General features: G+C 38.8%; 7 protein-coding genes across 9 annotated transcripts; all 7 read right to left on the bottom strand.

Moving 5' to 3' along the window:
• Positions 1 to 2,424: 2,424 nt before the first annotated feature.
• On the bottom strand, positions 2,425 to 3,229 carry LOC128368062 (gamma-crystallin M1-like). The gene is made up of 3 exons (XM_053328791.1): positions 3,221 to 3,229; positions 2,818 to 3,069; positions 2,425 to 2,700 (listed from the first exon to the last, which is right to left on the bottom strand). Exons 1-3 carry the CDS (start codon positions 3,227 to 3,229, stop codon positions 2,425 to 2,427), a joined length of 537 nt encoding a protein of 178 aa, XP_053184766.1.
• A 2,439-nt stretch (positions 3,230 to 5,668) lies between these two features.
• On the bottom strand, positions 5,669 to 6,581 carry si:dkey-57a22.15 (uncharacterized protein LOC795575 homolog). Of its 3 annotated transcripts, none has more exons than XM_053328521.1 (3): positions 6,564 to 6,581; positions 6,167 to 6,409; positions 5,669 to 5,941 (listed from the first exon to the last, which is right to left on the bottom strand). In XM_053328521.1, exons 1-3 carry the CDS (start codon positions 6,579 to 6,581, stop codon positions 5,669 to 5,671), a joined length of 534 nt encoding a protein of 177 aa, XP_053184496.1. The 3 variants fall into 3 exon arrangements, with proteins under 3 accessions (XP_053184496.1, XP_053184497.1, XP_053184499.1); XM_053328522.1 differs by having other exon boundaries at positions 6,161 to 6,409; positions 6,573 to 6,581; XM_053328524.1 differs by having other exon boundaries at positions 6,573 to 6,581.
• Positions 6,582 to 8,562: 1,981 nt separating this feature from the next.
• Positions 8,563 to 9,470, bottom strand: LOC128367885 (gamma-crystallin M2-like). Its single transcript, XM_053328560.1, has 3 exons — positions 9,462 to 9,470; positions 9,050 to 9,292; positions 8,563 to 8,838 (listed from the first exon to the last, which is right to left on the bottom strand). Exons 1-3 carry the CDS (start codon positions 9,468 to 9,470, stop codon positions 8,563 to 8,565), a joined length of 528 nt encoding a protein of 175 aa, XP_053184535.1.
• A 915-nt stretch (positions 9,471 to 10,385) lies between these two features.
• On the bottom strand, positions 10,386 to 11,599 carry LOC128367930 (gamma-crystallin S-1-like). Its single transcript, XM_053328619.1, has 3 exons — positions 11,591 to 11,599; positions 11,037 to 11,279; positions 10,386 to 10,655 (listed from the first exon to the last, which is right to left on the bottom strand). Exons 1-3 carry the CDS (start codon positions 11,597 to 11,599, stop codon positions 10,386 to 10,388), a joined length of 522 nt encoding a protein of 173 aa, XP_053184594.1.
• A 1,558-nt stretch (positions 11,600 to 13,157) lies between these two features.
• LOC128367918 (gamma-crystallin M2-like) lies at positions 13,158 to 14,281 on the bottom strand. The gene is made up of 3 exons (XM_053328605.1): positions 14,273 to 14,281; positions 13,905 to 14,147; positions 13,158 to 13,427 (listed from the first exon to the last, which is right to left on the bottom strand). Exons 1-3 carry the CDS (start codon positions 14,279 to 14,281, stop codon positions 13,158 to 13,160), a joined length of 522 nt encoding a protein of 173 aa, XP_053184580.1.
• A 1,037-nt stretch (positions 14,282 to 15,318) lies between these two features.
• On the bottom strand, positions 15,319 to 16,510 carry LOC128367893 (gamma-crystallin M2-like). Its single transcript, XM_053328576.1, has 3 exons — positions 16,499 to 16,510; positions 15,862 to 16,104; positions 15,319 to 15,594 (listed from the first exon to the last, which is right to left on the bottom strand). The coding sequence occupies exons 1-3, from the start codon at positions 16,508 to 16,510 to the stop codon at positions 15,319 to 15,321; spliced, it is 531 nt and encodes a 176-aa protein (XP_053184551.1).
• A 715-nt stretch (positions 16,511 to 17,225) lies between these two features.
• On the bottom strand, positions 17,226 to 20,791 carry LOC128368219 (uncharacterized protein C2orf80-like). The gene is made up of 8 exons (XM_053329000.1): positions 20,751 to 20,791; positions 20,588 to 20,669; positions 20,175 to 20,257; positions 19,532 to 19,622; positions 19,324 to 19,401; positions 19,131 to 19,218; positions 17,532 to 17,641; positions 17,226 to 17,294 (listed from the first exon to the last, which is right to left on the bottom strand). Exons 1-8 carry the CDS (start codon positions 20,789 to 20,791, stop codon positions 17,226 to 17,228), a joined length of 642 nt encoding a protein of 213 aa, XP_053184975.1.
• Positions 20,792 to 25,214: the final 4,423 nt, after the last annotated feature.

The following is a 25,214-nucleotide window of genomic DNA, read 5'->3' as shown; positions in this document are numbered from 1 at the left end:
TCCTTCATCATGCTGTAGGTATTTACTGTACACCTTAATAATTATATGTGTTGTGAAAAGGGAATATACTGTATATTCAGCCTTAATGTGGCCTTTTAACAACAAAAGGAAGAATTTCTTATCAAGTCTATCACACTACTGACATAAAAACACAAAAATCTTTTGTAATTTGAATGCTGTACCGGCTATTCAAAAAGGCTGACATTCAAAAACACTGATTAACATTACAATGTTTGTATTCTAAGAGTATATAAAAGAGCCATGCTCACCCACCAGAATTGAATTGTGACACACAATGGGAAAGGTAGGGGCATTTAGTTTTGCTAGAAGTCTTTTGTCCTCCAGAGTTTAGTAAATAGAACAACAGTCAATTTGTAGGATCCACAAGAGTTTTCCAAGCCATTTTATTTAACAAAAATTGGCTTGTGCTATTGTAGTTTCACAATCATTTCCTTTAAATATGGAAAATTCAAGTGTACATTGGCTTCTGGATGACCCTTCAGTACACCAAATTCATGATAGAGCAATGGATTAAGATTAATAACGATACATGAGCTTCTTGTCTTGTCACGAGTGAAATCTATGTTATGTATCTTTGAAATTCAAGATATCATCAACAGTGAATGTTTGTTAAAATGGTTGATAGAGAGGTTGTTATTACAGTCTTCCCTGAGGGCAGAGGAGTTACAGATGCCATACAGATGTTCAGACTTTGATAGCCCGATGAAGCAGTTTTCCAGTGCATGTGACACAATAGTCAGTCAAGTATGTCTACAAATAATGTACCGATGGAATCAAATTAGGGGAGACGATATGCTCATTGTGGTTATACTCAGTAGACTTTGCACATTAACAAGAACAGTAAGAGTCTGTCGAACCTGTCCAATTAACAAAGAAACAGACAACATGAAGGTAGTAAGAAATTAGCTGTATTCATCCCAAGACATCAAAGAGCAGAGCATGTTAAAAGCACTCGCCTAGCAAGTAATGTTAGGGTAAAAATGTAACGTTAGCATACACTAGATTTGTGCTAGATGTGTTATGATGAGTGATGGATTGTCCACCGCTCTCTCCTGTCACCAAGTCCCACAGTGAAAAAAATCTAAATTATATCTGAAGTTTTTTTGGCAAATATTAACAACAAATAAGACAGCTAACATTGTAATTATAAACTGTCTTACCTTAAAACAGGTGTTTCTTCCTACTCAGACACAATCCATAGCTCTGACCAAATTGTTACGAGCTAAGTTAATATGATCCATAAAACTAAATTTGCCATTCATGACTACTCTTAGGTTATTGATGTGTACTCGTTTCTAATGAGCTAGACTCCATGTAGTCACAAACCAGCAGCTTGTGAGCTTTAGCTTCCTACCTTCCTCCCTTTTCAGCTAAAAGAAGCCATCCAGTGGTTAATTCCATCCAAACAGTTGACTTTAGGGATGAAGGTCAGTAGAGGATGGTGAGATGAGAAACTTTGTATCTTTGACATTACTATGGTGACTAATGTTGTGTTTGCTGATAATGTAGCAGTAATGTGAGTGGTCCAAGGATAGAGCCCTGAGGGACCCCACATACTCGTAGTCATATTTGCATGAGCGGAAGTCTCCAAGTGTTACAATGAAATGGATTCATGGAATGATTCAAACCACTGGAGAACTATGTCAGACAGACCCACAAGGTTTCTCAGTCTGTCCAACAAGATCCCATGATCCATTATGTCAAATTAAAGGTTCACTTAGCCAGAGTAAGAGGCCAGAGTAAGTTTGGGGTTTGAGTTGTTTGCTGTCTTACTGGTAGTTTGATAGAGGGCTGATATTAATTTGGTCTTTGTGTTTGGTGGCTAGCCTGTTTGGTACGTGCTAGCTTAATGTGGGGGCTGGAGGTGCAGGGACACAATTTCATAAATTAATTTGTCCAATGCTGGTACTGACAAGTTGTTCTTAATGTTACTATTAACAGTACAGTCGGTATTTTTTCACCATGTAAATTGTAGATATATTCATGTTCTGTATATAATTAAAAGAGTTTATCACAACTTATTTTTGAAGGATTGGCCATCAGTTCTACAAGTTATTAAAACATTGCAATCCCTCATGTTTTTTGCCCAATTAAGTATATACAATAGAAATTATTGCCAAAGCTACAAAAATAAGACATCTAGTTACAAAGTCAAATGTGCTTAAAAATATTTTGATGTAAAATGTTTTTCGTTGCATTGGAATATATTTATTGATTGTATCCTTTACAGTAACTAAACATATTGTATATAATACATGATTGCCTTTCAGACTATTTTCCAATTTACTTAGCCATTTGGTTATTTTCATAGTTAAAGAAACCACATAAGGAAAGTAAGTGATTGACAACCATGATTATGAATTACAGATCATTTTTATTTGTCAGTAAGTCAAGGACAGATTTCTAACACATATCAGTGATACGCCTCATGCTCATGAACCTTGTGCCGCTCATGCCCATGTCCCTGAAGCTCCTGTACTCGCCGGGCCTCATGTACATCATCCTGCCTCTGTAGTGGGGCTGCTCGTACATCAGCCAGTGGCCGTCCATCACGTGGCAGGACTGGCAGTCGTTCATGCGGTAACGGTCCATGATGTTGTCACAGTCCTCCATCAGCTCATTCATCTGACCACCGAAGTTCTCCCTCTCGTAGATCCTCATCCTGAACTGGCCTCTGTGCTGTAGTTCAATACATGGAAAATGTAAATATGACAAACAAACAAAGCAAAAAAATGCAAGCAACTTTAAATGAATATATTAAATGAATGAGAGTGAGAGTTAGGTGAGGTCTCTTACGAAGGGGATCATTCTGCAGGATCTGATGTTGTCGAACATCATTCCCATGCTCATCATGCGCTGCATGTCGGTGTACTCGCCCCTCCTCATGAAGAACTGCTGACCCATGTAGTTGGGACGCTCGTAGACCATGAAGCAGCCGCTCTCAACCCTGCAGGACTGGCACCTGCTCAGGTAGGAGGACATGTCAGGGCAGTCGCTCATGCACTCATAAGAGCGACCCTGGAAGTTCCTCTCCTCGTAAAAGGTGATCTGAAACAGAGAACAGAGGGAAGATCTTAATTTAAGAATCTAATAGTGTTCATGTATTTAAATTTTGATTTTTTTTTACTATGTAGAAACTATATAGGATTATTAGTTGAAGTTTTGAATAAATGAAAAAATGAGTAATTAGTCTCATTACCTTGCCCATGATGGTGGTTTTGGTTGTTCCCAGTGGATGGTTCAACTTGCTCTGCTATCTCCATGACTCCAGGGCCTTTTTATACTGAAACTCACGGGTCATGATGTGTTGTTATTCAAATGTGCAAATCTGATGAATTAGCAGTATGACTTTTGCTGAACGGGGCCTACAAATCTGTAACAATGGTTCTCCATCCATACATTTCTGGCAGCAGTGATCTGTATTGTCTATTATAAGCATTAGCTTTGTGTGTGTTCCATTCTCAGTCAGAAGGTTCTCCACATATGGTCAGATTATCACTGATGGAAGGAACGTGGCATCAGGCCACACATCTGACAAACATATGATAGACCCAGAACTTGTTCAAATATTGAATTAGTATAAAGAATTAAACACACTTAGGTATGCTTTTTATTTTTACATTCAAGTCTTGTTTTGTGAATTACAAGATTGTTTTCTCATAGAGTCCAAAGTAAATTGTTTGGTTGTATTTTTGGTTTATTTGTTTACTGATATACTGCAGTACTGATTTACTACGCAATAATATTAAGTTGCCATGAAAGTGTGCTAGGTGGTCAGGCATGACAGGAGCTGCAGGAGATATAAAGGAGTAACATTAAAGTCTGAAAGAGTTTACTTGTTTTAAAAAAAAAACTTTATTTAAAAGTTGATATACTGTGTTGATGTGAATGCCATAAATGTATTTTATCTCTTGGTTATTGCTGTTCAGTTTATGCAGGTTATGCACAGTATAGGGTATTGAAGTGTAAAGATTAGTAAGGCACATAAAGGCTTATTGCTTTTTTAAAACAAGTTCTCTAGTTTCATAGGTAGCCCTGCTTTTTAGTACAGCTTTAATATGCCTTGCCTGCTAAATAATTGAATTTAACACATGGGCTATCCAGGTTGTCTTTATGAGGGAGGGGTGAAATAAAGTGATAAAAACTGAGTTCATTAATGTAATAAAAATATATTATATAGTACAACTGAATTGATAAAAAACAGTTATGATAAGAACATGAAAGATGAGTCTATAAAGGAAAAACTACTAATCATTTTGCCTCTGTGTGGGTAGTAACCATGTAACTGAGCAGTGGTCAGTGGATTGACAAATTGGCTTATGCAGGGTAGCCTAAATGATAAAACACCCCAATGCAATCATTGGATGAAGGGGATATTGATAGCTTTCAGAAAGAAGACTTCATATGAGATTACCTTTAATATTGCTTGCAATAAATACAATAGTTCAAGTTTGTCCATTTGACACAACTGAACATACTATATTAGTCAGTATTTTAATTATAGTGCTATTTGTGAAGACATTTCAACAAATACAGTTTTTAGCAAGTGGGAGCTCAGTCAGGGATTGTCACTTTGTAGCTGTAGTAATAACTCCAGTTGGGACTTTAGGGAAAAATGGTTATGGAGGCCCCACAAGTGTTTCTGTGCCTCCCCAACATAATAGAGCAGAGCCCCCAGCTTTCATTGTCAGTCTCTGTTTGGACAGGTACTCATAGCTGAGCATTATGATTTTGACCTGTTGACATTATGCATTAGAAAGAATAACTACTTTTTCCTCTCACTCATTCTGTGTGCCCCTCTCTGTTAACAATATGTACCGTGTATGTGTGTGTCTGTGTGTGTGTGTGTGTGTGTGTGTGTGTGTGTGTGTGTAAGAGACACAGAGAGAGCTGTGAGAATGACTAGTTATTCGTACTGAGTTCTGCTTTTAAAGATTCAGTACCAGAGACTATAAAAGGCTAGCAGAGAGTAAATAATGACTTTATTCAAGTTCACTTTTGTTAAATTTAATTTTAAATACAGTTACCATAATTTATAATTGTATGTTTAAAACAATTAAATGGCATTTGTTGAAGAGCACATAATGTCTGGGACTTGAAAAGCATATATATGAACAAGGGGACTGTGGGACTTAGATGCAGAGACTTGACACTCTCTTATTTGGGATTATTTCTCACTTATGCTTAATGATTAAAGAAAAAAATAAGTGTATTATGTAAGATCATGATCTCTACAGATTTAATAAGTAGTTTTTAATTAGCAATAAATTACAGAGCATCATATCAGACAGCCTGAAGAAAAAGGGGGGCTAATCTTGTAATATTAGTATTTATAATCTATGGAGTTCAGCAGTGAAAATAAGTGAGTCAAAACAAGTAATGTAACAGGTGTTGCCCACTTGATGGGTAGTTTATTTGCTTACAAGTGTATGCCATTTGGATTGGCTGCAGTGCAATTATGCTGTTTACCCCTATTGTCTCCTATAGTAATGGAATAAATACAATGAAACAAGAGTGCTCAAGTACAAGATATACAAACCACACAATAAAAGTGTGTCAATGAGAACACATTCACAAAGGAGGTTAAAAATTCAACATCTTTAATAAACAAAGTGTTTGATATTTACAGCAAGTTTTTGCTTGATGGCTAAAATTCAGTGACCCTTCTGAAAGAGCCAACGATGGCGCAGGTGGCGCACCAGTCGCGGTACCTCCTGTACTCCCCAGTTCTCAGGAAGTACTGTCTGCCTCGGTAGTTGGGGTACTCATAGAAGATCCAGTAGCCATTCATAACATTACAGGAGTAGACATGGCGGTGATGGAAACGGTCAGACACACAGGGACAGTCATCCATGAACTCCATCATGTGACCGCTGAAATCGGGCTTCTCATAGATGCGCAATCTGTATGAGCCTCGGTACTGTGGGATCAAATGGAGAAGGAGCAATCAAATGATGTTATGTCTTGTGGAAAGACAAGATTAAGATTCATTTAATTTAATAATAGACGCTGTTAACACAAAAACATGTTCAAATCCTGAATATATGTTAAGTCATCGTCACTTCATGAACTGAACACAGACTCTATCGATGCTAAAATGATTCTTGCATTGTCTTCTCCGACTTTCCAAATAATAAACACTTACCATGGGAATCATCCGGCAAGAGCGGATACAGCTACTGAAGCCCATCCATCTCTGGTAGTCGGGATACTCTCCCCTTCTCATGAAGTACTGGTGGCCCATGAAGTTGGGTCGTTCATAGATCATGAAGCAGCCACTCTCCACCCTGATGGAGTTGCAGCGGCTGAAGTACGAGTGAAGGTCCGTGCAGTCATTGCTGCACTCATAGCTTCGACCTTGGAAGTTCTTGTCCTCGTAAAAGATAATCTGGTGGAAAATAGAGGTTCAAGTGTCACGAGCTGTAGATGGTTTCAGCAAAAGGAGAATGAGAATTTAGCCATTTGTTCAACATAAAATATAATGAGAGCAAATTGACAAGCTTTGTAGCAAATTACATTTAATCTGAGCAGAGAGGAAAAACAGTACTTACCTTGCCCATGGTCTCCGTTGGAGAGATTCCCCATGTTTTCAGGGCTTTTTATACTACCTCTTGACAAACAAAGTATTGTTATTCAAATTCTCTCGTAGTTATAATTGAAGGCTACTGGCACATGTTTACCTTTTTGTTGGAGCACAACATTGGGTCAGAAATATGGATTTGTATTTGAAAAAAAGGATAAATAATTAACTGGTTTGGTGTTTTGACATGCATGGACAAAGGAAAAGACTAGTATGGTATCCACACATCCAGTGGACAATGGCTGCAGAACAATATGGAACAGCCCTTTCGCATTAAATATGTTGCGTAACAGAGCAGGAAGCCATTCACTCTCCCTACTGCTCTAACTGAGCAGGCCCACTGTATGCAAATAAGTTGGTCTGTACTGAGCTGTTGGTCTGTATGCTGCACTGGACTTAAAGAGTTTATTAGGATTTGTACAGTATCGAATACACTGTTACAATGTGCTGTGTGTTACCAGTATGTGTGTGTGTGTGTGTGTGTAATGTTTATGTCAACTTTTATTTAGTTTACTGACAATTCAGGTTGTTGCTTCAGGTGTAGTACAGCATTTTTGTTCAACTGTTGGACAGTTTTGACTTAATGGACTACAATTCCCTTGATGTCTCACAGCCATATTTGACTCTTTGGAGCCTTCCCCTGTAACAGTACACTGCGAACATTGTATGTTGCCTCCATTTTTGGTCCAGATTTAGCAAAAAATGAGTTTCATTTTGTGGCATTGTTTAAATTGTTAGTTTATTTAGATGTATTTATTCATTTGTTTCTGTGCTATACCATTGATGGAGCTTTATACAGATGGAAAACTACAACCACATTACAACCTGATGACTGAGGTTTATCTGTTTATTAAAAGGTCAATGAACAATAATCATTTGATTTGAGTAATAACTACAGGGACATGGAGTAGGCCTAATCTTTCATGTTTCAACTTTCATCCTGTATGTGAACACATGTAATGTAGAATTATCAGTTATGTCCATTTTAGGATGTACACCTATATTAATAATGTTTGATATATTTTATAATATGATATAACCATTACTATAGTATTTGTAGTGCAAATTATCTTAACTAACACATTTGATTAAATTATCTGTTAGATCAGTTACATTATGTAGGATTTAATGTTTGGCCAGACACTACATTTTAATCTTTATCACAAATATCTTCTTTTTCGCTCAATTTTACAAAAATATGAAGACAACCAGAAACAGAATATGTGAAATTCTCATAATTTGATAGTGTTTTGTAAAATAGATAATAAAAGGAGATGGGGTACATGTTTGTCATAACAATCAGATTTTACATTCATCATCTCAGATGTTTTTTATTTGGATTTGAAATTTTAAAAGAGTGTGTTAAAAAGGGCTAAGTATGAAATACTATATTTATTTGATATATAGAGAGAGGGAGATGGAGAGATAAATATGCTTTATTAGATCCATCCTGATCTTTATTATTTCTATAATTCACTACCAGGTCTGCTCAGAATCATTGCATTTGCATTTGTGATATTCAACTCAGTTTATCATGTCAGTTTCCTGTCTCACAGTATGTACTACTGCACTCTATATGGTGTTTTGTGTTTCAAACTATTTGTATGAATTAACAAACTGTTTGGTATGATATTCCAAAGCATAGAGGTGATTAAACAGTGTACAAGGTAATGAAAAGCTATATTCAATGCCTTCTTTAGCCCTCTGATGCCAGACGAAGTAAAATCATCCAGAGCAAGAATGAGCAAACCTGCACCACACAATAGTTGAGATAATTCACAAAATGCTTACCAATTGTAGTGTTAAGTCTTAATTCTATTGAACTCCAAATTGCCAGGCAGTAAATCAGTGAGAAGTGGCAGATACACAGAATAAGACATGAAAGTTTTATTTTGCAGTTAGTTTATTGGGAAAGCAGACAGTTAAATTTGAAGGAAGATGCATTTAAACAAAGCCTGACTTTAGTTGGAGTCAGTGATTCTTCTGAGGGATCCAATTCTTGAGCTATTGCCTCCCCAGTCGCTGTATCTCCTGTACTCTCCGGGCTTCAGGTAGTACATTCTGCCCTTGTAGTTGGGCTGATCGTACATCAGCCAGTGGCCGTCCATCACATTACAGGAGTTGAAATCGGACATGCTGAGGTGGTCCTGGACATTTGGGCAGTCATCCATCAGCTCATGCATCTGGCCAGACATGTCTGAGCCCTCATAAAGCCTCATCTTGTAGGAGCCCTGGTGCTGGCACAGGGTAAAAAACTCTGTTACTATCTCTATCTGCAGTGCAGTGATATATATATTTGATACTGGTATCCAGACACATTTTAGTTGTTTTCAAGTTGTTTGACTGGTAATCACTACTGAAATATAGCTTTTGAAAAAACAACCATTTAATGTCAAAACAATCTAAAACTACTCTATTTTCACATAACATAAAATCTTTATGACTTACCTGGGGGATTAAGCGGCAAGATCTAACACAGTCATTGATGCCAATTAAACGCTGGTTATCAGAATACTCTCCTCTCCTCAAGTAGTACTGGTTGCCCATGTAGTTGGGCCTCTCATAGACCATGAAACATCCACTCTCGACCTTGATGGAGTTACACCTGTTGAAGAAGGAATGAAGGTCGGGAGAGTCGCTGCTGCACTCATGAGAGCGCCCTTGGAAGTTTCTGTCCTCGAAGAATATGATCTGCAGAAGCAATCATTGCATAAATATAGTTTAACACAGAGCTGTGAATGTGTAGCAGAGCAGAGATTTAAAAGAAAAAAACAACCTGCAAATAAATAAGATCTGAAGAAATTTAGACTAAGATACAGCTATGTAGAGTGTGAGTTAAAAAATTTTTAATTTTCTTTACCTTTCCCATGGTTATGTTGGCATCAGGCTGTATTACCGCTCAATGCTGTCTCTGGGCCAAGCCACTGTGCTTTATAAAAAAAAGGACAGAAAGGGCAGCTGTGTGATTGCACAGCATAAAGTATTGTCATTCAAATATATCCCTAACAGGGATGTTGGATCAGGGGTGGGGGTGTGCGGGTAGGAAAATCTGTTTATGTATAGATGACTCTTGGTGTGTGATGATTTATTGTTCTTTCCTCCATGTTCATCACAATTTCCCTCCGAAAATGCCACTGTACAATAGACTGATAGAGGTGTTCCACACAGCATCAGCAAATACTGAAGTTATACTGATATTTAATAGAGACGACACATCAAAGTCTGTACAATTTATTGTCTTAAGAGATATATAGAGAAAATGTTTTAATCTTTATGTACATAATACCTGAGGTAGAATAACATTGTACTTTATGAAGCATTTACATACATCTCTCACTCATACATCACAGTTCAGCCTACCTACCATCAACATTCAGCCTAAAGGTTACAGTATTCACAACTAACGGTACATTTTTAAAATTGTCTTTGCAATTGCTTTATGTTGAGTTTTTGATCCAAAAACATGTTGTTGTTGCTGCTCTTGAGTACTTTCCAGTGAGTCTCTTTCTTGAGTCCATAATCCTAACATCAGGAAAACATACCATTCTGATAGGGGTTGATATTTCAGAGACTTTACAGGAAACTGAGATGTTGCCTTGATTTTTTAAGTATAATTCCAAAATATCACCACACATATCACCACCTCTTTATCCTTGGCCTTCAGTATCATCACATCTTCAACTTCAGGTACAGTATTTTGTACTTAAGTCTCTTTGTCTGGCAGTAATCTGAGCACGAAGCCTTTTCAAAAACCTCCACGCCTTTCTGGGATCCTTCAAACAGATCAGTCCATGATGCGTCGGATGGAACCGACCCTGGCGGTCCTGCCACCCCACTCACTAAACCTTTTGTACTCTCCAGGTCTTATCAGGTACATCCTGCCCCGGTAGTTTGGGTGCTCGTAGAAGAGCCAGTAGCCGTTGGTTACGTTGCAGGAGAAGATGTCATTTATGTGGAAGCGGTCCATGACGCAGGGACAGTCGTCCACCAGATCCATCACCTGACCTCCAAACTCTATGCGCTCATACAGGCGCATGTAGAACAAGCCATGTTCCTGGTGAGAAACAGGAATGAAGGATTATTTAGTATAGCATTTAGTCAGACACAGATACTATACTATTATTATAGTCACATCAAGTTTAAGTTTGTCCCATGTTCTATTTAAAGTATTGCTGTAATCTAGTAATTGAAATAAGTGGTAGATGAATCATTGAAAGATCTCAATCAATTGTTGCAATCAATCAATTTTTGATGGATAACATGTTCCAACAAACTGATAGAAACAGATGATATAAACTGGATTTTTAGACCTAAGTTACCATTAGCTCAATATTTCATGATTTTAGTCTGTCTCCAACTGAAAGCCAGAAATAGTTACTCTTTCAGGGGAAGTAATATAACAGTAGTAGTATGTGAAACTTGGCTTTGACCTCACCGCGGGGATGAATCGGCAGGAGCTGACTAAGTCGCTGAAACCCATCCAGTGTTGGTAGTCAGGAAAGTCTCCTTTCTTCAGGTAGTACTGGCTGCCGTTGTAGTTGGGTTTTTCATAGATCACGAAGGAGCCGCTCTCCACCCTGATGGAGTTGCAGCGTTTGAGGATGCATGACATATCCGCAATGTCACCGGAGCACTCAAAATGGCGCCCAGAGAAATTCTTGTCCTCATAAAAGATGATCTAGACGTGGAAATCATAATGGTTTTGTTGTTATTGTCCATTGATCACGCCACAGAACACTTTGACACTAAAAATGATTTTACAATAGACATTAGCCATTTTATCTCCCTGTTTCTGGCAATGTCATGTTATTGATCCATTATTAGCTTCACTCACCTTTAATTAATTCCTTTCAGTCTGTTTGCCCATGTTTGGGTCACACTAAGATCTTTTTTTCTGTCACATATCAACATGAACAACCCACTGTCAATCCCACCCCCCACCCCACGCCCCCCTCTGCCCTCTGCCCTCGTGGGATCTGTGTTGTTTACCTTACTCATGTTGGGTGGTTTGCCTTGCCCTGTGTGATCCATCCAGCTCTTTGAAGACTCCCACATGTTACATATATAGAGAATGTGAAATGCAGACTCTGCATGTGTCATTCATATTGTAATGGGCAGGAATCTTTGGCATTTGTGCCACTGTGTTATCCTGAAGAGATGTTTAGGAGTTATGTTTGTACAGGTGAGAGCTGACCGGTTGTTTGGGGATGTTGAGGCAGCAGGGTTTAGAATGAAACAGACCTCCTCGCCTTGTCGTCACTGATGGTGGTGGGGTTTTTTTTGTTTTTTTTTTAAGAGCATGGCCTTTTGTTTTATAGTTCTCTCATCAAAGCCACCCATGGATGATTTTGGCACCACCGGACTTCTTGGTACGGATTTATGTTTCTTTCATGACTTTAATTTCACTCATTTGCAAAGTTTATTGATTTTAACCAACTATCTTCTTACAGCGATATTGTCACATCAGAACACTTTGTTCTATTTTATCTGAATTCTGTTTTAGTATTAACACTCTTGTGTTGTAAAATGTAATATTCTTATGTCCAGATTATGTTATTAGTAGGACACACGTAGGACAGCTCACGTGTGTTAGCTGAAGATCCCAACAACTGTTTATCATTACTAAGGTGAGTAATTAGCTACTATGGTATAACCTTACTTAAACGCTTCTATTGATTTACAGTCAAGTACAGCTGGGTACTAATGAGTATTTGTGTCTTTCTTTTTTTTAGTTTGGATTGTCTATCATTTCAATCCCCAAAACTGCCCTCTAGTGGAGGTTTTCAGTGGTGACATTATTTCATTTACCTTCTGTGTCAAAAAATACATACATACAGTAACTACACACTGCTAAAACACTTAAAGATATGTTTGACTTACTCCAGATTTGTTCTTTTGTAATATAATGTCCAAAAAAATTTCAAAGCAGAAAACACATTGTCTGTTTTGTAGCTGTTTAGATCTTTTGTCACATGACATGACTTTCATCAGAAGTAGTTGCAGAGTAATTTTTTTTCCTAAGCATTTTAAAGACATCTCATCCATGTTGGCTTTAAAACAGGTTCATGTTTCAATCTTTTCATGATAATGGGCGAACTCCATCTGCTGATCAACATCATGTGAAATGACTGAAATCTCCCACTACAGCTACTAAATTGACCTTGTGACCTTCTCAGCTGTTGTTTTCAAAAGTCATTTCAAAAGAATTCTGAACTTCAACTCTAAAGATCTTCAGTTTCAAATTAATTTACTATACATTGCAGTGAAAAGTAGATTAAGTGAATGGTAGAGAAGCAGAAAGACTTTCTTTCAGCTTTACAATAGATAACGCTTGAGCCTTGGTGTGGTAAGTGTCAGCGCTTGCAGTATTTTATTCAAACCTTTAATGAGAGTCCTGATATCAGGCCATGATCCCATCACTTCCTCATGAGTAAACATGCCCTCCAAATGCAGAGAACAAGAACAAAACTGAATACACTTGAGCACTGACGCCATTTTATTCAGCGTGTGAAACAAGGCAAAGAGCAAACAATTCACAAGAACCATTCTTCTGTCTTTAGAGATCCCTGATACGCCTGATGGAGCCGATCTTGGAGTTAATGCTGCTCCACTCGTTGAAGCTCCTGTACTGGCCGGGTCTCAGGTAGTAGTGACGTCCCCTGTAGTTTGGCTGCTCGTACATCAGCCAGTGGCCATCCACGTGGCAGGAGTTAAAGTTGGACATGTGGAAACGGTCCATGAGGTTTGGGCAGTCGTCCACCAGCTCCATCATATTACCTTGCATGTCAAAATGCTGGTACAGCCTCATCCTGAAGTTGCCACTGTGCTGAAGCAGACAGGGAGGTCAGACAGGATTTGTTAAAGTAAAATCTACTCGTTTAAAGATAACATTTTGACTTTAAAATACAACTTTTGATAACTAGGTTCTGATAAAACCCATATTTAGGTATAAAACAGGTTTAGCTCATAAAACTTTACTGTAAAGTGGCCTTTTTAATTTTTAGATATTAAAAGATAGATAGATTATTAATATTTGTGTAAAAATGATAGTTCACTACACGATAAAAATGAATATAGACTCAGGACCCCTTCAGTTGCTTCATTTCACACTTCAATTTCAGATTAATCTGCATTATTAGGGGATAGGCTGCTTAAATAGTACTGAAATTAATTAATAAACTCCTTTGTTATTTATGCAAGAAGCAGAAGCCACATTTCAGGCTTGATTTTGGCATGTTTTCAGGTGTTTTACCTCTTTATGTCAGTTATTATGTACACATCTGACTGCTACAGAAGGTCTTACCATGGGGATCATGCGGCAGGACCTGACACAGTCATTGAAGCCTGTCATGCCCATGTAGTCAGAGTACTCTCCCCTCTTCATGAAGTACTGGTTTCCCATGTAACCAGGACGGTCATAGACCATGAACATGCCACTCTCCACTCGGATGGACCGGCAGCGGTCAAACATGGAGTGCAGGTCAGCACAGTCACTCATGCACTCATAGTGACGGCCTGCGAAGTTCCTGTCCTCGTAGAAGATAATCTGATAGAGCAAAAATAAGGTAACCTGTCACATTTGGCTTATTTTTGACACTTTGAAATGCTAATAGAAAAGCTTTGTTTCTATTTCAGTTTGAGGTCATGTGTAGTGTAAAATGAGGCACAAACCTTTCCCATAATGGCTGCTTCTGTGTTTTTGAACACTGGAGGTTCATCTTTATATACATCACCTTGTGGGAGAGGGCACTGCTATGTGTGCTGTTATTCAAATGAGGCCTGGTGTCAGCAGAGACTATAGGAGAGTCTTCCCACTCCTGTTTAACAGACACTGTACAGCTTCCAGCAAGAGCCACAGTATGGACAGGCGCTGGAACAGTCAATGCTGAGCTCTTTTGCCCATCTTGTGTTTGTTTAAAATGGGATGGACTCAGTATATTCATACAATGTAAAGCAAACTGAAAGTATTTTTGGAAGCATGGGCAGATAGATATATAAACAACTGTAACCTTATCAGTGGTTAAACTTAAAATAATATATATTTAAAATATTTAATTCTGTGATACTGAAGTGTCTTCCTTGTCATTAGGTTATGATTAGGGTTAGGATAAGTCACCAGGAAATGAATGTAAGTCAATGTAATGTCCTTTGAAGTGATGGAAACATGAGTGTGTGTGTGTGTGTGTGTGTGTGTGTGTGTGTGTGTGTGTGTGTGTGTGTGTGTGTGTGTGTGTGTGTGTGTGTGTGTGGTGTCTTTATTACTGTAAGGGTCACACAACGGTATAAGTGTACTTTAATTCATGATGAAATTACAGTGTAAGTTATTGTGGGAAATAGTATTTTGAGGATTATAATACAATAATAATAGTTGTATTGATACTGCCATGTCCAGAGATGATTGATTACCCAAAATAACCTTTTTTTTTTGTAATTTCAGTCAATGACAAAATATTTATTCACAAACACAAGGAATATAGTTGACAATAGATCCATTTATTTAGTTGTTTAAAACCATATCATATAGATATGCCATGCAAGTCTCTTCCTTATCTATCTTATCATAGCCAGATAAACATCCCACTCCTTATTGTATCTTAAGACTTGAATTTAATTACTTTATTGCCATTACTAGTTTCAATAAATTTCTTTTTTTTTAAAGGAGCAAAAGAGTGTTTGTGATGAAACTCAAAAGCAAAATCAATGAATTCAGGTCAGATTTAAAACTCTGTGATTCTGCGGAAGGAGCCGGTGGTTGCGCAGGTGGCCCCCCAGTCACTGAACTTGCGGTACTCTCCGGGCCTCATGAAGTACTGACGACCACGGTAGTTGGGGTGTTCGTAGAGGGTCCAGTAGCCTTCCATCACATTGCAGGAGTAGATGTCGCGGCTGCGGAAGTGATCCTGCACCGACTCGCAGTCATCGCTGAACTCCATCATCTGACCCTGGAAGTTGGGTCGCTCATAGATGCGCATGCGGTAGGGGCCCTCGCTGGTCTGAAAATGACATTGAAGGACAGTGCAGCGTTTGAACAGCATCAGTGCAGGGGCCTTTGATTATCCTTCATTCTTTTTGCCTAAGTTTAAGATTTAGAGTTTGAATTTCAGATTTACAACACCTAATCACAAATAATTTCATTGATAAATCTTTTTTTTAAAGGACTCTGTGGTGCTTCAGTAACAACAGAGGGCTTGTAGATAAATCACTCATCCTCAGTTAAATCCATGTTGTCTAGAATCAAGGAAGGCAAAATATTTACTCACATAGTTGAATGTACGGCAGGAGCGGATGGTGTCATTGTAACCCATCCAGCGCTGGTAGTCAGGGTACTCTCCTCTGGTCAGCACATACTGGTAGCCGGTGTAGTTGGGCTTCTCATACAGCACCCAACAGCCACTGTCCACCTTGATGGAGTTGCAGCGGCTGAAATGGGGGTGCATGTCAGGGCAGTCTGTGTCGCACTCATAGGAGCGGCCCTGGAAGTTCCTGTCCTCAAAAAAAGTGATCTGGGTCCAGCAAAGAAGATGGAAGCAAGGAGGGATCAAAGCAAAGCACAGAATGTCACAATTCACAATAACAAGCTCATTAAATTCTGATCAAGTAGATATATATGATATTATTGTACTATCATGTCAACAGAAACCAATAGTGATAACTATGGCTGTGTTACTACCAATCATAGTTAATTTGAACCATTTTATGATACAGTTTTTCTGGATGTAGAGCAGTCCACAACCCAAACATGATGTAAATAGTTACAGTTACAACACCTCATCAACACTGCTGCCCTGTCCAAGCAGATCTATTACTTTTAGACCTCTATACTGTTAATCTACCATACTGTATGTCCTGTACTGCTTTATGAAAATGGTTATGAAAACAAAGTGATAACACTCTTACCTTACTACTCATCCTGAAAAGTGTGCTGGAGCCAGTCACCTACGGAAAATGGTGGTCTCACAAAGCAGGACGAGAGCCCCGCTATATAAACCTCAATCAAAGGGTTAGCAGATCCCACTTTAGCTGTTTTTTCAATGAGCAGGGATTTAACACGCTGGCACCGCTGCCAACAGTCTTGATCCTATGCATAGAGCAAAAATCCCTGAATCATCACTGCAAAAGTCCTACCAGGCAAATTACTGACCCGCAGTGCCCTTTTTTTATTGATATGGACATCACATAGACGTTTTATCCACTAATCCTTCATCGAGTGGATTAATCTTTCTATGTAGAAAGTCAAAAGTCATCACAAAACAGAAACGGCCTTTAACCATGTGTTGAATTTGAAAACGTGGTGAATGATGATGCTAAGTAACTAGATAGAATAATGTCAACATGTGTGTATTCATAATGCATTAGTGATACCATGATATGAATCAGTACTGATCATCAGTGCAACACATCATGAGCCACAATCATCACCATCTTTAATGTTGCTATCACACTTGTCAATGAAAGCAAAAAACAGAATAATGATGCTTTGTTTTCATAAATTAAGTAAAGGCAGCACAAGTGGGAAACTGTAGTGTAATCATCACAATACTACACTTTTTCCCTGTAGGAAATAGACATGAAGACCATCATGAGGACAGAAACAAACTGCAAGTAGTGCTGCTTGAGGGGGACTTCAGTCCTGTAGAGACTCCTGTGAACCCTCATAGTGCTTAGCTTTGTCCTTGTGACACTCAGTGCTGTCCTGAGAGAGATGAATAGGAGAGAAGAGGTGGAGTGTTGGGTTAGAATCATGTCTGTTTATTTCCACAGGGAGGCAGTAGAGGCTTTTCATGCACGTTTTAAACCAAGCTAAAGTTCTGAAAAACCTAACCCTTTCCTAGTTCCTGTTATCAATATTTTCTCATTTCCTTTTCTGCTAAAATATTCTGGTCAAAAACAGAAATGTAATTGCAGAAATTCAGATGCTGTGGTCACTTACACTGAGGAAAGAGTGAGAAGAGGAAGAAGATGATGAGGACTCTGGCAAAACTCCTCTGATGGGGGCTTTGGTCTTTGCCCTCTCAGACAGCCATCTTTTCAACTTTTGATCTACAAGAGTTTTTCAAGATAAAAAACACACAATTGAGTGGAATAAAGAAAGAATAAGGAAATGGAAGTGGCATAAAGGGAATAAGGAAAGAAGACCAGCTTGACAACAAATTCTCTAACAAAATGTCCAAATCATTTGTTGTTTCTGAAACTTTCAACCAAATATCATGGTCCTCTTCAGCATTAATAGTGTCTTAATTGTCTTGGTGATCTCAATGATATATATTTTGTCAAGCTACTACTTTGAAAGTCAAGAGTGAACCTCCACCTAAAAAGGCATTAATTTATTGCACATTTGGTTAATTTTAAAAAAACAAGTAACAACACAGAACAGAAGAAGGCTTCCTCTATTAAATTCTCCTGAAAATTTGATCTCCATGATTGTAGTATGTTTTGTGATGACTCTTTGGATTTTCTTACAATGACAATATATATAAAAGACACCTGTTTGAAAACCTTAACATAAAATCTTCAAGGGTATACAGAGGGGGAAGTTTCAAACTATTACATTGCCAGGCCAATATGAAGCTTCTCAGTTGAAGACACTGTAAACATAACTGAGTGTACTTCCCCAACTGAAATACACCCCCCCTCTCCTAGATCAGTTATCATAGAGTATTTGCCCCTTGCTCTTGGCGGCTTTCATGAACCGGGACTTGTCCATGTAGTTTAGGAACTTCATGATTACCACTCTGGGACACACACTGGAATGATCCCCAGCTTGGATATCAACAATGCTGGGTTCACCAATTCTGTGCGCTCTCTCTACCAGCATGGGGTATGGGAAGTTATGTTCACCAAGCACTCCAGGAATCCACTTTTCCAGAAAAGCACACATGCTGGTCCCTTCTTCTTTTACTGGTAGACCAACCAGGCGAAGGTTCAAGCGGCGGGTCCGATTTTCCAATTCATCCACTTTTAAAACCAGCTCCTCAGTAGCTGCTTTCATGGTGCTGGTCTGTGTCTTCAGTGATACTATATGGTCTTGATTGGTGCTAACACTGTCTTCTGCTTCTGTAACATGCACAGACATTACCTTCAGTTCACCCTGTACTCCCTGAATAGCACTTAATAGGCCATCAAATCTCAATACAAAGTCCTCTTTCTTCATTGCATGGATGAGGTTAAGGATTTGGCTTGGGCTAGTCGTGAGTCTTCATTGCTAGCATCTGAGTCCGCTAGTCCTGGACCACACATAGTTTTCGCTTTAGAAGATTTCTGAGCTTTTTCTGGTGGTTTCGAAGCCATTTTAGCTGGTATTTCCATTTCAACACAAATTGTGACTGTTCACTGTCTGGTAAGGTTATTCTGCAAATTGTCAGCACATTGCCATAACCAGAAGTCAAAAAGTTGTTACAAATCTAAAATCATATGCAACCTGTGTGAGTGGGCATTACCTTGCTATAAAGAGGCACAAGCCAAAGAAGGTTGGGGATCCATTGTATTAGATAATAGCAGATAACTGTGTTTATTATGCATACACACTTACTGTGTTTCTTGGAGTGATTCACAGCCTTGTATGAGCTGAGCATGGCGAATGGATGGTAGGACAGAGTGAATGGATACACAATTGCACCCTATGGTTGAATAGGAAAAAGTGATATGAACTATTCCGTTGCCAAAATTATACTGGAAAGACAATACAAAAGCATGGACACTATTAGCCAGGGTACTCACTGTACCTTGGATTCCTGGTTAGGGTAAGAGGCAGCTGGTTTACATCTGTACAGAGCCAAGATTTCCTCCACTGGCAGACTATCCTAAATCAGGAAAAAGGTGCTATGGTTAGAAACAAATTCAATTATAGCAGTTAAGTCATTAAAGATGTCCCAACTATATTGGGATATTGTGTTTTAATAAAAGTTTCATTCATGTATAAATTACTCTTACCATAATTAACCCAGCAAAGGAGGACAAGATCATGGCCTCCCGTTCTAAGTGATTAGGGTACTGGGCACTTCCTGAGATGGTTGCTGCTCCACTGTGGCAGAAAGAAAAGTTGGAAAAGATTCATACAAGGCAGCTTAGTACGATGGCGTATTAGGGCCATATATATTTTCAGAATTTCTGAGATTAAAGTCCTAAACGGCCACAGTGATTACACAAGTATCTCCTTATTGTTACGGCCCTAATACGCTGTTGTAGCTTAGACAACTTCATATACAGTCACTTCTTGGAAATGTTGGGGGTTCAAATGCTCAAGGCTACAATCTCATTCTAACCATCTAGAAATTCTAGTCTTTATGGAGTTATAGGTGTGTATTCTCCATTCAGTTTACAAAACCATTTATCTATCTCACTCTGGCTCCATCTTTTGAGCTAAAATGTTGTGTTTATGTTGCTGCATTACCCAAACAGATGCTCTTAAATTGTGGAATATATATACACACCCCTGCATTTCAGCTTTTCAGCTACACATTTGGTGTTTTTGGAAGCTTTGGGATCTCAATGATGAATACAGTGTTTTTGTGCTAACTGATAAAGATCCAAAAGAATATCAACTTCAGACTATAGCTATATCTAAACAGCTTACATGATATCACCATCAAAGGCATCCCGTCCCTCTTCCCTGTCCAACCACCACAGGGCAACACTGATGGCAAGATCATAGTGAGCCTGTAACATGCAAACAAATAACAGAACCACTTAAAGGACAGATTCACACAGATTTCAAGTTTGTCTTAAAATGAATGAATATTGAATTAGGCTTTTCTTGCTGTAAAAAATTCTCCTGTTCATACTGACTATCAGAATATTCCTTCATAATGCACTTACTTACTCTTTTAATAGCCAGTGTGAACAGGAGGAATGATAACAGTGAGGAAAACCTCTTCCAGTGTTCATATGGGCACCTGACAGTTGTTTTAAGACACACTTGAAAAATTGTGAACGTACACTTTAATTGCATTTGTGGTAATTCATATTTATACAGTGCTAAATTATTACCAGGTCATCCAGTATTGTGGATGTCCCCTTCCCTTTAGGATCGAAAGAATTCTCTCTGAGTTTCTGCCCAATGTAATCCCCCCTGAGATTAGGAAAAAAGTGTTATTTTAAATACACTTCATAACCATATCATAAAAATGTCTGGCCTTTAATATCTACTCACAGAAGAGCCTCAACACTTCTTTTCAGCTGCCTCGCCCCCATTTTCATCTGACTCCTACAAAGGTAAATATAATATTTTCCAACTATAACTGAGTAAAGTGGAAATCCCGTTAAACCAACTGATGTATTGGTGATACGCTTACATAACATTATTAACCTCAAATAAGTTGGTTAATTTACTGCAGTGGATGCAGTGTGGTGTAGCCAGGTCATGAACCTGACACCTTCTTAGGCTCACATGAAGAGCTATCAATTAAACGATTGTCCAGTATTACAGTCATCCTTAAAAATACATTATCTGTGATGAATTATAAACAGCAAATCAAAAACACAATCCATTTCTTTTCTCCTGCACAACATTTTTAATGGAAAGACAAATACACAATGGGCTGGCAGAGTCAAAAGAAATTCCGCATGCAAGCATTTCTACTCACCAAACAATGCTGTGAGACTGGAAACTGTTATACAGCAAAAACTGGATGTTAAAGTACTTTAGTTCACATGATAACACTAAATCCTAAACATAGTTGGCTCCTGTCATACTAAACTGAACCTGGTAACCTTTACAGGGAACACAAGCCTTTAACACTGATGTGGAGTCAACTTCTCAGGTGAACAGCCTGGACTGAATCATTTATGACCAACCTACTGTCAATCTCCAACAATTACCAGCCAGCTATTGCTGGGAAACAGTGGTTACCAAAACATACGTTGTCTGGAATGTGAAATGTGTGTTTGGATGGACATTACTTATGCCATCTACAAACAATGGTACTTCATTTTAATTTGATTAACAAAACTGATTAAAAAGGTCTTTATTCAAGTATTAAAGAAAACTAGCAACTTTAAAAAATAAATAAAGGGGCAAAGAAATCAGTCTATCAAAATGGTTTCCTCCAATTTTGGCTTGTTCTACTTCTTCTGTTTCTCCTTCTTCTTCCTCTTCTTCTTGTCATCCTTAGACACCGGAGAACTCAGAAACATGGTGTCTGTGAATTTATCCCCACGCCTTATTTTGCTGTTTAAAAAGAAAGAGCAATACATTTATGTTTGGTTTATTTGTCCATGCAGGAATGCATTTGTTCTGATGTTTACAAAAAAACAATATATAAAGAGAGTAGTCCTATGTGTACAGACAGGAAGTCCTCACCTGTTGAGGGGGGGCTCCTTGTAACTGACAACACCATGCCGTCTCCTGGTCCTCCCTGCACTCTCCATATCTGGGGTTGTAATGGTGTTGGTCAGTGATGTTAAGACTCTTCTAACTGCAACACAATAAATTAGATCACATTTACCTTTTAGACTTCTTCAACAAATTAATAAAAGGAACAAAACAGACAAAATCTATTTACAATACATATTTCATATTGCTACATAAAACAAACTAGAAATCCATCAGACATACTCAAATTATAAAACATATTCTCCCCTATGTGTACACAGTTATATTTGCCTCCAACACAATGCAAATGATAAATGCAATTTATTAAACTCAACTGCAGAATCTGTGTCTACATTACTCTGGATGATAAACACTCCAAGCTGTCAGCAGTTGTTATTGGACTGCTGTGAGCACCACAACCAAATCACATTCACCTCCATTGTGTTGTGGTGGAGGCAGAAATATCAGAGATGAGTGTTTGAGCAAATATAAAACAAACCACCGGGAGGTAATACAATGGCCAGGAGCAAGCCTTAGTACGTTTAGGGTTTCAGTTAATTATTGTTTTTTCTTTTCTATTCTTTGATCAGATAGTTCCTGATTTGAAATAATTTTTTGCAAATTTTAGACTATTTAATTTAGGTCTAGTTCTTGTATGGCTGTGATTGGACATTTAAAATGTGAAACTTTGGTTAAAACAACATATATATTTCTATAAACAAGTAAGGTATCAGATAACATCTTTAATATAATACTGAACTAGTATTAAAACATTTCAAACAATACCAAACCTTAGAAGTTTTTTTCTTGGCAATTTGAAATCTGCAATGACTACATCTTTAAATGTATCTGTGGATGAAACACTAAAAATAACTCTTCCTTCTCTGCTGCATGTCAGATCACAAATGTATAACTGACAATGTGGATGTTAGCTAACGTCACTACTTCATATACCTGACTGATCAGATAAAGTGAAAACAGTTATAATAGAGCAAACTAATTGCAGTATATAGGATACCACACACCTGGAGAGGGTTCGGCTGAGGTGGTAGAAGACTCCTCCATCGCTCTCATCCAACCTGATGTCTTCCTTTTGGGACTACAGAGTAAAGATCCCACCTCAGTGTCGGCAGTGCTGTCCTCCATGTCCAGCCATGGTGGCACCTCATCCGTCAGCAGGTCTCCTAGATTTTGATGAACTGCCTCCTCACTGGTGTCTACCCTTCGACTGTAGGCGACTGACACATTAGAAGTCCTCCGGTTGTTTAGTGAAACACTGTCTTGAGTGTTCCGCCTGGACACCACAAACGTCTCCCTTAAATTTCTACTTTCTGCTGGCGTCTGCCGTTCGGATGCCTTTCTACAAACCGTCCTCGACTTTGACTTGGTGGGTTTAGAATTAGATGAATGTCCAGAGATGTCATCTTTTCCAGTAATGTCAAAATGTGAGTCGACCTCTTCTGGATCATCTACCTGTTCTTTGCTTTCAGAGTCATGCATGTATGCACTGTCATGGAGAGGTAAAGCATTGCTGAGGTCCTGAAGATAACATCCTTCAGCCCCAGACCTAAATCCTTTGTTACTACGGCTACATGTGTTCTTCATTTTCTTCTCACTTGACTTATCAACACATTCCTCCCTCTGCACGGCTTTCTTATTGCTGGATCTGCCGGTTTCTTCTCTCCTGGGTTTTTTAGGTTTCTGAAAGTCTGTGCTTGCGGTGGAGATATGGTCCAGCGGCAGTTCTTCATCATGGTTATTGCTGCTACTCAAGTCCTCTTGTAAGCTTCCTGGATCCTGAGTGACCGCCCAAGGACGCTTACAGGAGCTTTGCGTTTCTTTGTGTTGCTCCGAATGTTGACGTACAAAACTTTCATACATGACTGTTGATGGTTCTTCTGCCTCACGGTTGTCCTGCTCTATGGGAACCATTTCTGGAGACAATTGGTTACATGAGACGATGTCCTCGGCCACTGAGACCACAAATGTCCCTCTGCATCTTGATTTTTGACTTCTTCCAGAATTTGTAGCCATCACTGTTTTGCTCTGTGGTTTACTGCCACTAGGAGGAGGAGGAGGGCTTTCATGTTCTGTCACTGGATGCGTGACCTCATCAGCAGGAAATAGGAACTCCTCAATTAGTTCTCTGTCTTTGGAAGATTCACATTGTCCCTTAACCTCTTCCTCCACATTGTTATGGGCCAGTTCCAATTTGGACAGACTGCTCTCCCTTTCATGAGAGGATGAAGGCAAGATGACAAAAGTTTTCCTGGTGACAAAAGACATCCTCCTATGTTTGGTCTTGGACCTTCTGCATTTGATTTTAGATCTTGCTTCTCCAGCAACATCTTTCTCTGGTGGTAATTTCATATTTTCTTTGGCTTTGGAAAGGTGATTTTCCACATCCATGAAATAATCATCCAGGTCTGGTAAGACAATGTCACAGGGCTTTGTCTTTGACTTGGTGTGGTCGAGGGATTTGAATATGTCCTTTGCCATTTCTTGATTGCCAGCTTCAAACTTGCTCAGTTTGGGAATGCGAGAGACCACACCTTTGCTACTCTGTGTTTTTGGGAACTGAAGCTCAGTAACTTCAGGCTCTCCAAAATCCTCTGGCGCATGTTCATCTGTCTGTAACAAAGTGTCAGGGAGTGCACTCTGGACCTCACTCTGGACCTCACTCAACTTCGAACCTGCAGACTTCCTCACTTGAGGAATTTCAGCTACACTTGACTCGCTTTCTTGTTCCTTTTTCTTCTTGCTTTTCGGTTTACCAGAGCGACCAGTTTTTTTAGCCTTGGTTTCCACGGTGACTATTTCATTAGTATTATTAAGAGTCGTCATCTCCATTGTTATATTCTGAAGCACAGTCTTCTCTTGTTTGTTATCATGGTCTAGTCCAGTTTCCATGACCGAACCACTGGGAAGGTTAACATCATTAGAAAGGGATGGCTTCAATTTTTCACTTGTGCTGACGACTGAGGGGGTTTGACTGTCCTGAAGACAGGGGACTGACTTCATATCAAAGTCAGACTGAGAGAATATCATCGTCAGCCTCTCTACTTCATCTCTCAGGTTGTTGGACTGACGGGATGTTAATGTCTTGCGAGACTTTATACGCTGGTTTGAATGTCTTTTCTCATCAGAGCTGTTACCTGTTATGAAAAATATACAAATCAATATTTACAGTAACATCACATCAGCATCATAGGACAGATAACAGCAACATTTGATGATTTTCAAAACACAAAAAATTTCAATACTGTATCCCCCTACCATTGCAAAGATCAGTGGACTCTTTGG

The sequence above is a fragment of the Scomber japonicus genome, chromosome 11 (assembly GCF_027409825.1).
Source record: "Scomber japonicus isolate fScoJap1 chromosome 11, fScoJap1.pri, whole genome shotgun sequence".
NCBI lineage: Eukaryota > Metazoa > Chordata > Actinopteri > Scombriformes > Scombridae > Scomber > Scomber japonicus.
The sequence above is the reverse complement of the archived record's forward strand: the minus strand, read 5'-3'. Positions and strand labels throughout refer to the sequence as shown.